Source organism: Asterias amurensis, chromosome 11 (genome assembly GCF_032118995.1).
Source record: "Asterias amurensis chromosome 11, ASM3211899v1".
Lineage (NCBI taxonomy): Eukaryota > Metazoa > Echinodermata > Asteroidea > Forcipulatida > Asteriidae > Asterias > Asterias amurensis.
In genome coordinates this window covers 2711254-2723306 of record NC_092658.1, presented here as the reverse complement: position 1 = coordinate 2723306, position 12053 = coordinate 2711254, and the positions used below count along the sequence as shown (strand labels likewise).

Below are 12053 nucleotides of genomic sequence, written 5' to 3'. Positions count from 1 at the left end.
AAAAGGTCACCGACTATTTTGATGTCTCTTTCCTCACTATCATCTCAAAGAGTAGATCAAGAGAGGTCTTCAAAAAAGTTGCTTGGCCAAAAGAATTAATATTTTTCCAAGAAAAACGTCTGTTGTAGATTTATGGATGCGAAATTGCAGTCAATGACCTTACAGCACTGAGCTGACGAATTTATGTTTACCATTTAAAGGCAGTGGACACTATTGGTAATTACTCAATTGGCATAAAACCTTTTTTGGTGACAAGAAATGGGGAGAGTTTGATGGTGTAAAACATTGTGAGAAACGGCTCCCTCTGAAGTGCCATAGTTTTTAGAAAGAAGTAATTTTCCATGAATTTGATTTCGAGACCTCAGATTTAGGACTTGAGGTCTCGAAATCAACCATCTAAACGCTCACAACTTCGTGTGACAAGGGTTTTTTTCTTTCATTATTTTTCATCGCAACTTCGATGACCGATTGAGCTCAAATTTTCACAGGTCTGTTATTTTATACATATGTTGAGATACACAAACTGTGAAGGCTAGTATTTTACAATTACCAATAGTGTCCACTGCCTTTATTTACCATGTAAATGAGACTCAGATAATTAAAAACCTCAATGATTTCCATCCCATGCAGCTCCCAACGTTTGTGACTCCAACCCCTGCACCAATGGAGGAACTTGCATTGGTTTGAGCAGCAGTTATTTCTGCTTATGTTTGGCCAGGTGGCAGGGGCTCAACTGTCAAATCGGTAAGTTACAAAATTAGGCTTGATAAGATGAGCATTTCCAAACTAGAATTTGTATACATGCTTGTTTCAACATTGCACCATGTTAAAATAAGTAACTCTTGATGTGGTTATAAACTCGTGCTGAAGTATTTGAAAGTTTACTACCAAACATCCTGAATAATTTTTAAACAATTGTGTAGTCTTTTTGTTTGTTTACTGTTGACTGAAATATGCTAATGATCTGTTGAACAAATTGATTGCAATAAATTAAAAGGAACAAAAGAATTTCAGAAAGGATTTGAGGCATTGCATGGTGAGGTATCAATATATATTTGGTTTGCGGTAACACCATGTGTGTATCTACTTGCCAGGTAGAGTTTGTTCTTTTTAGAGAACTTTCTTGCTTTATTCTACTACCGCGGAGTAGATTGTTCGGGTGTTCGGGAGACTTCTCAGTTCTGAATAGAACTGTCCTGCTTTTTAACTATTACCCGAGAGGAAGGTATAGAAAATTGGCTGGGAAAAAATTTCATTAAAAAATTACGTTTTAATGAGTGTTTACAAATTCAAAGAATTGTAGAATAACGTGTTTTTTTTGCTGTTTTAAGAAAAACTGCTACGAAGAGTACAAATATTTATTGACAATTATTGTAGTTTTTTTTTATCAATGCCGGTCAACATTTCATTTTTGCAGCTTACCTTGAATAAAAATTCTTGTTTATTAATAGCTGTCAGTCCATGTGAGAATCGTCCATGTCGGAATGGAGGAACATGTGTGGCTTTAACAACCGGATTCAGATGTGACTGCCTCAGTGGATACAACGGGGAGATTTGTGACATGAGTGAGTTCTTCTTTCTTTCATCTGTTTGTCTTTGTGAAGTCATATTAAAGACACTGGACACCTTTGGTAATTGTCAAAGACCAGTCTTCTCACTTTGTGTATCTCAACATATGCACAAAATAACAAACCTGTGAAAATTTGAACTCAATTGGATGTCGAAGTTGGGAGATTTGAATGGAAGAAAAAAATACCCTTGTCACACAAAGTTTTGTGCTTCCAGATGCTTGATTTCAGGACCTCAAAATCAAATCGAATTCTGAGGTCTCAAATCAAATCCGTGGAAAAGCTAAAAAACTATGTTACTTCAGAGGGAGCCGTTTCTCACATTGTTTTATACTATCAACAGCTCTCCATTGCTTGTTACCAAGTAAGTTTGTTATGCTGACATATTATTATATTACTGTTATTGTGACATTGTACTAGCAAGGCCTGTTTAGACTTCTAACAAAGATGGCGGCTTGATGAGATTTCTTTATTTGTAAACTTTGTTTTTAGATATTGATGATTGTGCATCCTCACCATGCGGGGGAAATGGGGTGTGTATGGACCAATTGAACGGCTACGTTTGTGTCTGTTTTTCTGGCTACACAGGAACTAACTGCGTCACAGGTAGGTTTTGTCATGAATCTCCTGCTTTCATGTTACTAGTTCTTTGCCCTCCGTTCATACAACTTATCAATAGTCTGGACATGTTGAAAATGCCCAAGAGCCTTTTTTTTCTTTCAAGTAAAAATATATAACTGGAAAAAACACGGTCAAAAGAAATTTCAAAAGAATTCCAAAAAACAACTAATGAGTAGCTCTAAAACTCCTTTAAAAACAACCAAGATTTTTTTTATAAAGAACCCTTTACTGCCTCAATCCTCCAAAATAAACCATTATAATAATAAATTAATATAATAATAAACATTGGTCTGTCTATGTAGGCTAGGCCCCCTACTTCCTCGAACAGATAAACATGAAATGTGCCTCGATGCTTCAAATCTTTGAGATTATTTTCTTTATGGATTGAAAATAATTAAGTCACAATCAATTTCTGTTTGTTTAAACAGACACGAGTGCGTGCAACAACAACCCCTGCAAAAATAATGGCTTCTGCTTGGCGACCGGCAGTCAGTATTACTGTATATGCAGCCTGATGTGGACCGGGCAGACCTGCGAGCTATCACTGGACCAACAGGAATGCGCCAGCAACCCGTGTCTGAATGGTGGAACCTGCTTGGAGCGATTCAGCGCTTACGACTGCGTCTGCACGCAGGGTTTTACCGGAGCTTCCTGCGAGAGGGACGTCAATGAATGTGTGAATCTCAACTTGTGTCAAAATGGCGGAACTTGTATCAACTCCATCGGGTCTTACCAGTGAGCCAGCTTTCTTTCTTTGAAACATTTTTGTGAGAGATAATTTGTACAAAAAAAGCTATGCGTCGTCATTTTTTTTGCATCAAGAGAGATTCTGGGTGGCTTGATGCAGTCAAGTCTGTGTGTGTATTTGGTATAGCTTGTGAGCACTTGTTTCTGCACTCTCAGTAAATTTGTGTGTACAGTGCTGCACAAAAGCCCTTTGTTAAAATTTTTGCAATGACGATTTTACTTAATAATCTTTTTTTATGGATAGCATCTTAAAAAGGTGAAGGTATAGAAGTGTGTGAAGAACCGTACAATGACTTTGTGACTGTCACAAGCTAAATACACTGTCATTGGACGGCATTTTTGGCACTTAAGGGAATAAGAGACAATGTTACTGACGATCCTCTCTCCCTTATTTTTCTTTTCCTCAAACTGCTCAGGTGTCTTTGTTTGATTGGCTATGAAGGTCTCACGTGCCAGACCCGCACGATACGCTGTACCTTGGATTACTGCATGAACGGTGGGTTATGTCAAGAGCAGTTCAACACCATGACGTGCAGCTGCATTCCGGGTTTCCAGGGCAACCGCTGTGAGATCCAGATCAATTTCTGTGCTGGTGTCACTTGCCTAAACGGCGGGCAGTGCGTGTCGGCGGTGAACACGTACAACTGTCAGTGCCTACCAGGCTACGGTGGGAATTTGTGCCAGATTAACGTTGACAACTGCACACCCAATCTGTGCCATAACGGCGGGCAATGCCAAGACGGGCTGAACACTGCTACCTGTCTCTGCCCAGCAGGGTACACTGGGAACACGTGCTTGATTAACATCGACGATTGCTCCACGCCCAACCTCTGTCTGAACGGCGGAACTTGTATTGATGGTGTGGGTTCCTACTCATGCAGGTGTGTCGCGGGGTTCACCGGAACTCGTTGCCAGACCGACATCCTTGAATGTTCCAGTAATCCTTGTTTGAACAATGGTTTCTGCATAGAGCAGGTCAATATGTACTTTTGTCAGTGCCAAGTCGGGTTCCAAGGCACTCGCTGCGAGAGTCAAATCAACGTCGACGAGTGCCTATCCAACCCTTGCCTGAATAACGGACAGTGCTTGGATGGTCAGAATCAGTACACGTGTCAGTGCGCTCCCGGCTACATCGGCACTAGATGCCAAACAGATTTCAACGATTGTGCGAGCACTCCGTGCTTCAACCAAGGAAGATGCGTTGATAATTTGAACTCGTTCTCCTGCATATGCCAAGGGGGATACACCGGTAGCCGATGCTCTGTCAGCCCGTGTACCAGCCACCAATGCCAGAATGGAGGCCAGTGTGTTGTTTTGGCCGCACCCAACAACTTGGGGTATTCTTGTAATTGCCCGTCAACGCACACCGGGAGTTTCTGTCAAACAGTGATCGGTGAGTTGATAGTTATTAACTGAACTTTATTTCCAAATCAAAACACAAGAAAGTTTACAATATTAACAGGCAAAAAAGCATAATGTGGGGGAAGAAATAAATTTACAACACGCTTAAGAAGCACAGCTTGTCGAGTATAGCCCCATTTAGTTGCAACAGTAAAGAAAGTTAGACATAAATTATAAACCACAAGAGAAACTGGCTTGGTACTGACTTGGTAATGAAAGTTGTTAAGAAGATTTTATTATTATCTAGGGGTACATCAGCAGAGGAAAAATGGATATCCTTTTTGTGAGAAACGGTTCTAATCAACATGAAATATACCCCAACAATGGGAATAGTTTGAGCGACTCAGTGACATTGAGACAGAAAATGCTTTAATGAATGACAAGTTCGCTTTCTGAATCAAAATAAATTACTTATTTTAGTTAAATTTCTCTCCAAAGCTTTGTCAGACTGGAAACCATGTCCAATGCTTAACTGCCCTTTATACCCATTCCTAGGTGATGTTTAAAGCTTTGCATGTTGTGTATAATAAGAATAAACTATAGATAATGGGTTACAACCATGTAATAGTTCTCATTTGAGGGAGTGTTGGCTCTGAAAAGAGCCAGTTTGGTCTCAACGTTTCAAACAGTACACTCGTCTTCAGGAGATCATCGCACAGTGCGTGATAGGCTCTTTTATTTACCCAGCCCCCCCCCCCCCCCCGACTTGGGAATCCTCCATTGGTATTTATATTGATGTGATAAAACATATATAATCAGATAAAGTATCTCCCAATTGCACAAATCTGTTTTTGATAAACATATATAATCAGATAAAAGTATCTCCCAATTGCACAAATCTGTTTTTGATAAGTAACTGTACATAATTTCTTCACAGATGTTGACTTGTGCAGGCCACTCAACCCGTGCATGAACGGTGGCAATTGCATTGATGGTGTTAATACCTACAACTGTGTATGCCAACCGGGATACACCGGGAGAATCTGTGAGATTAATATCAGTAAGTATCTATAATAGTACCATCTATACAGACGGAGTACAAGATTTGACACAAATACTTTCAAAAATCACTCATGTTTATAATTAGTAAGCTCATGGGAACTCGTGATTTATTTGGGAAGTTCAAGCCACCATTCTGGAGGTTATTAAGCCCTAAAAACCACATCTGATTGGAAGATTTATTCATATTTAGCAAAAGAAATTTCTGTGGCAGTGAGAAGGGGGCAATTAGGTGGCACACATACACCACCCTACACACACATATTTAACTTCATTTATCTGGGATTTTTGAAAATATTTATAAATTTGATTATTTTACAATAATTTTGGAATGAACAAAGAAAACTTGACTAGAGTGGGATTTGAACTTGCACCTGCCAAATTAACATGCTGGTGGTCTAGCAACTGAGCTATCTAATAGTGGTCTATTTTGTCAATGTATTTGTTGAGGGGTGCCATTCAACCTGTAACTGGTTTAGAGCCAGCGTTCTTATTCAAGTTTACAAGACAACCTGGAAAGAGGCAGCAGAGAGATCACGCTTTTTTATTTCCAGTCTCAAGCTATAAACCACAAGGGAAACTGACAGGGTAAATTTTACCAAATTTTGGTGGCTGAATAATATTTTATTTTTGTGTTAAACTCTGTGTTTTATCTCGTTTCTCTTTAGATGAGTGTGCCAGCAGGCCCTGTCTTAATGGTGGAGTTTGTGACGATAGGGTGAACAGCTTCTTCTGCCAATGCACAAACCAATTTACTGGCCCACAGTGTCAAACTCGCTTCTGTAAGTGTTACTTGTCTAATCAAATATATAGCGCATGTATCTACCAACAAGGTACTCGAGGCTTTGAGTATAAACTTTCTGAAAGATAAGTTATTGAAGTGATGAATTCTGAGACTCAATTACGTAGCACTTTATCATGGTTTACATGGTGCTACAGCCACAGCCAGGAACACCCTTCTCTGTTCGATAAGTGCACTGGGTTCTTTTAAATGTGTTACACAACACATGGGACCAACAACTTTACGTCCCATCGGAAGAACGAAGCAATGGTCAAGTGTCTTGCTTAAGGACACACATGTCATGGCTGGGGGATTCAAACCCACACTCTGCTAATCAGAATCACCAGAGTCCAGAGTCTGTACCAGTTAATCTTAGATCTTGTCTTAGTCCCACAAAATTCAAATCTTTCTCAAAACTTATCTTTATGTCACATGTTTTCAATTTAGTTGAAAGATTGTAACTTCTTGCGGCGTCAATTTCTATCTTTTAATCAACTTTTGTTTCTTAAACATTGTATTTCCACAGACACCCCATGCCAGCCTGATCCATGTCTGAACTTTGGTACCTGTAATGTCATCAGCGCCACACTGAACATGTACAATTGTTTATGTACACAGGGGTACTCAGGGTCAAGATGCGAGATTCGTAAGTTGTCATTGAGGTTTTTAAAAATGTCACTGTGAGTGACTTCGGCTGTGATTTTGTTTTTTTGTGATTTTGATTTTGTGATTACGGTTTTGTGATTATTGCGGATTGTTTAGTCAATGTGCAGCTATTTACAGACACGATGGTCTGCCAAAGCTGTAGCAAATTAAGACTAACTTGCAACTGACATTGGAAACTTGCAACTAACCATGTAAACTTGCAACCAACAATGTACACTTGCAACTAACAGTGTCAACTTGCAACTAATAATTTTTAACTTGCAACTAACAATGTAAACTTGCAACTATCAATGTCAACTTGCAACTAACAATGTCAACCTGCAAATGTAAACTTGCAACTAATATTGCAAACTTGCTGACTTGCTGACAATGTAAACTTGCAACCAACCATGTAAATGTGCTTTCAACTACCTAAACAGGATGTGGGTTGATTAGAATAAAAGCAAAATTCAGTAAAGCATGCTTGCCCTCCACATGTTGGGACGCTTTGGGGTGGTTTCAGTGGTACTGTAAAAAAAGTTACAGCCATTAAAAAAACGTCAATTGTGACAATAGAAAAGTAGTACACTTTTGCTGTGTTTCTTTGTTGTAATTCTCTGATGATACTTGTCATTTCAGCTCCACCAACCCTGTGCCAGCGCAGCCCCTGCCAGAATGGAGGTACATGCATTCCCCAGGGAAGCTCATCCTACCGATGCGCCTGTTTGTCCTACTATACCGGCCAGAATTGTGAAAGTCAGATCACTATAGGTAAAGTGTGTTTTGTATCTTTCAGAACCAGCAGAATAAAACTATAGGAGAATTTGTAACAACTTCACTCTACTTCAAATTTAACATCTCTTAACTTCACTTTAGACACGCAAAATGTATTTTTATCTGCAGAAAGGGGGGAGTCGGGGGTTGTGGAGAGCTAGATTTCTTTTGTCCAGGGGCATGATGGTGACTGATAAAACAACACAGAAAATGCTGAGGTCAATTGGCGCCTGTGTGCTATGTACCATGTGATGTCGCTGTATGGAAATATTGACCAGATCATCCAATGAAAAGCTGACACGCCAAACAGCTCAAATAATTTCCTCAAAGCATACACATGTATAGATAACACAGGTCCTGTTTTTTACCACTGATGCAGTTGTATCTTCAGAGAAAAAAAGTCAGCCGTGTTTCAAAACTGAAAAAGAAAAACCCATTTTATTTACTTGGTTCCTCATTTTGGGCATGGTTTTTTTCTCTTTTTTTTCTCTTCATAACAAAATAATGTATTATTATATTTTATCGTTGGCAGGGAGGGGTCTGATTGTACACATCTTTTGGATACAGTATTCATTCATTGTGAAAATGTTTAAACATTTTTAAATGAAAATAATTTTGTTATATTTCTCCTTTTTCTGATTGTGTAGATCCCTGTACTTCTAATCCATGCTTGAACGGTGGACGGTGTAGCCGGTCTAACAACGGCCCCGTGGTGTTCTATTCCTGCACTTGTTTCAATGGTTTTGTTGGAATGAACTGTGAGACAAGACCAAGTAAGTATGGAGGATAGATCGATTGGCGGTCGGGTCGGTGTAAGTGGTTTCCCTGGGCCCAATTTCATAGAGCTGCTAAGCACAAACATTTGCTTAGCATGAAATTTCTTTCTTGGGATACTGGCACTACAAGGATTGGGTTTTCAGTCCCTACCTGATTGCGTGGGTTTTTCGTGGACAATTCTCTGAGGTTTTGAACCTCTCACCTCCAAAATTGAAACTTACTTCCTTGTCTTCTTTCCATTGGGTTCTTGGCTTTTCTGAGAGTCCTTGGCTTCACAGCTAGAATAAATGAAATGAAATGAAATGATCAAAACTTTACTGTCCAGGATCTACTTGGGTGTTGTTTAACAAGCGTGAAAATGAATATTCATTGGATTAAATGGAATGAGCCAATGAGCAGGACTTATTGTTTAACTTATCTTATGAATATTCATACATAGAATCTGCCCGTGTTTCATTGGTTGTTATTTTTGTCTGTTTTAGATCCGTGTACGTCCAACCCTTGCCTGAATGGCGGAGTGTGCGCAATTCTCAACCAAAACAACTTTGGCTTTTTCTGCAACTGTGTCAACGGCTATACTGGGACAAACTGCCAAACTGGTACGAAAAATATGTCTTGATTTGACACGCACAAACCCAAAAGATACTGTAACAATAAGTGTTTACGCAAAATCTGAAAAAAGGAAGAATTTCTCAAGTTCTGTAATTTGTAAATGATGTGGGTTCAAATCCTGGCCTGGTCATTCCTGACACTTTTAATATAATTGCTTCTCTACACCCAGGAGTACAACTGGATACCAACAAGAGCCATGGGAGTAACCTGTGATGGATTGGCATCCTGTCCAGGAAAAAATATATAAATATTTTTAGTTGCTTAATGCCAAAGAAACCAGCTATAAACACCAGCCTTTTTTCAATCTAAAATGTCTGGAGAGAAATTAAAATAAACTACTTAGTTTTGTTAAGTTTGGTGCTATGATATCATTGGAAACATTTTGAAATTGTTGTTCAGAACAGGACGGTTTCCCTTGCCAGTTCGGTTTCACTTGCATAGTTCTTACATTTATTAAATTGTTTTTCTTTCCTAGCTAATCCGTGTATATCCAATCCATGCACGAATGGAGGCACTTGCCAAACCCAGTCTCGTCAAGGCGTCATTGTATATGTTTGCCAATGTATTGTCGGCTACACTGGAGAACGGTGCACCATTCCACCACAAAGTAAGATATTTTTTTCTACTTAATTGAAATAATTGAAAATCCTTGAGATGCTTGTAAATTTAGGAAATTTATTTGTTTTCCTTCCATTTTAAATCTTTCCAGAAAGGTGTGCGAATCTTTCCAAAAGGGTGTACATATAAGTCGAAAATAATTCAAATTTTACATCTTCATTCTTTCATAATGTTATTTTAAAAATGTGCTTCTATTTGTTTTATTAACTTTCTTGCAATTTTGTTTTATTCAAATAAGTTTGTCTCCTGGTTTTGCATTTTTTCTCCCTGATTGAAAAAGGCAAAATGATGCAATAAATAATTAGCTTTCAAACTGTTTGATTTCCTTTCAGTTATGAATATTTACAGTATGCTGGTAGTGGGACTTGACTGTACTCGCTAAGGTCGAGCATTAAACTAGAATCTTGGTTACTGTCATATTGTGAAACCATTGTTTTAAGGTTATGTGCAGTCACAGTCTGCCCGCGGTCTGACATTAAGGGAGTCATTAACTGCACTCACTTTGAGACTCGAACATATGGTCTGCGTCACTCATTATCGCTTTGCACAGAATGTAGTGGAGAATCAGACCTTCAAATTGGCACAACCAATTTTTTATGACGTCAGGTGATTGGGTCAATTTACAACATCTTTGCTATTATTTTTATTGTTTTTATTTTTTATTTTCAGATCCATGTAATTCTCAACCCTGTCTCAACGGTGGCCAATGCTCTAGGAATCAGCAGGATGTCACAGCATACTTCTGCACATGTAGCGCTGGTTTCTCTGGGAACAGGTGTGAGCTGAGAAGTAAGTAGTACTCTCAACTAACTCCAATCAGATGAATGGATAATAAGTTTCAGACTGGCTTAAGTGTTTACAAAAAAACATTATAATAAATTGTACCACCTTTTGAAATGAAATATTCGCAGGTTAGTGTTCAAATCTATATTTTTATAGGAGTTTTATAGAATTGAAACAACGGAACCAAAAACCAAAGCTATACTTTGCCTTTAATGTTTTATTATCTTTAGTATTATTTATTTGTCAATTTCACATATAAATACAAATAGGACAAAACTCTTAAAAACATTAAATATAAAAATACATACATCAAGAATGGAAAATCAGTAAAGAAGGGAGATACATCTAGATTTAAAAAAGGGGGGGGGGGGCAGGCAGTAAATGAGAAAACAAAGTACTACACGACTGAGGACAACAGAAAGACATCAACAATCCAGATTTGCCAGGACTGACAAAAGTGCCTGCACTGTCACCAAGAGGCGTGTCAGTCAAACTTGGAAGGATAAGAGACGAAAAGACAAACAATTTCACATAACAAAAAGTCTAATGGACAAACAGACAAGCAATCAATAAATTTACAAACAAGCAAACATGCAAAATAAACAAGACACAAATTAATGAACTACAAAAAATCAAAACATGGACACAAGACAACAAGAAACAACAGACAAGATAATTTTTTTTATTGTTGACAAAATTGCCAGAAAAGGGTATAGTGGGAAAGTACCACAACTTTTAGTTTCCTTTTAAAAATGTTGAAATTATCAGTGAGAAGAGAGTTTTTAACATCATTAGGTAAAGCAGACCACTTAGAAGAAAAGAGAAAATGCAGCTGTTCTTGGAAGTTCTTTATGAATTTATGGACAATCATTAAGTTGTCTGAAGAGGGCTTGTAGTGTTTTTTGTCTGTTTTATGGTAGATAATAATTATATGTAAATTTTGTAAATTTGTTGTATGAAAGGCAAAAATGAATTTCCCACTGTGGATAATAAAGTGAATTGAAATTGAATTAAGGATATTTCTTCGAATGTACACAATTTTTTATATATGATTATTATTATTTTTTGTCCAACCAGATGATCCTTGCGTATCCAATCCGTGCCTGAACGGAGGCCGATGCACCAGTCAGCAAAACGGCAACACATTCGTGTACTTCTGCCAATGTGTCTCGGGTTATACAGGAATTCAGTGCAGCACTCCACCATCAAGTAAGTTCATTAGCTAGTTCAATGCTCTACATAAAGAGGACTTAATGCTTCGTGCGATGCGAATTTCATTGCGTCACAAAGGGAAATGGAGCGCATACCGATTGTTGCATCACCAAAATTCGCTTGGCATTCGCAGGAAGTATGAACCAGGCTTTAGACTGCAGGACTTGCAACCACAAGGTTATAGGTTCAAATCCCTACCAAACTAACGGCTGATTTTCAATGACTAGAATAAGTATTGTCATCTAGTTACCAGGGGTGCGTTCCACTAGCGCAAACGTTGCCAACAGTTGCGCACGTTCGCCAACAATTTCAAGTGGAACGAGTTGTGTGCTGCCACCGTTGGCGAACATTGGCAACTGTAGGTGAACATACTTCTGAGGTGTTGGCGAGTGGTTTTTAAAATGGCGGACAAGCATACTATATTATTTCTTTGTTACAAACATAATTACATTGTATTTTCGGTGATTTATAATGAAGATTTAAAGTAATAAAGTTAATTAGTTGAACAAATAATG

The 12053-nt window shown here is 38.4% G+C and overlaps 1 protein-coding gene across 1 annotated transcript in view; it reads left to right on the top strand.

Moving 5' to 3' along the window:
* Positions 1–12053, top strand: part of LOC139943819 (uncharacterized) — a 101931-nt gene that overhangs the window by 64363 nt on the left and 25515 nt on the right. The window contains exons 49-62 of the mRNA XM_071940645.1: positions 631–744; positions 1452–1565; positions 2061–2174; positions 2618–2924; positions 3353–4329; positions 5215–5337; positions 6005–6118; positions 6644–6763; positions 7402–7533; positions 8184–8309; positions 8796–8912; positions 9401–9532; positions 10213–10332; positions 11404–11535. Coding sequence (XP_071796746.1) covers positions 631–744; positions 1452–1565; positions 2061–2174; positions 2618–2924; positions 3353–4329; positions 5215–5337; positions 6005–6118; positions 6644–6763; positions 7402–7533; positions 8184–8309; positions 8796–8912; positions 9401–9532; positions 10213–10332; positions 11404–11535 — 2742 coding nt within the window. The remainder of the gene's footprint in view (positions 1–630; positions 745–1451; positions 1566–2060; positions 2175–2617; positions 2925–3352; positions 4330–5214; positions 5338–6004; positions 6119–6643; positions 6764–7401; positions 7534–8183; positions 8310–8795; positions 8913–9400; positions 9533–10212; positions 10333–11403; positions 11536–12053) is intronic.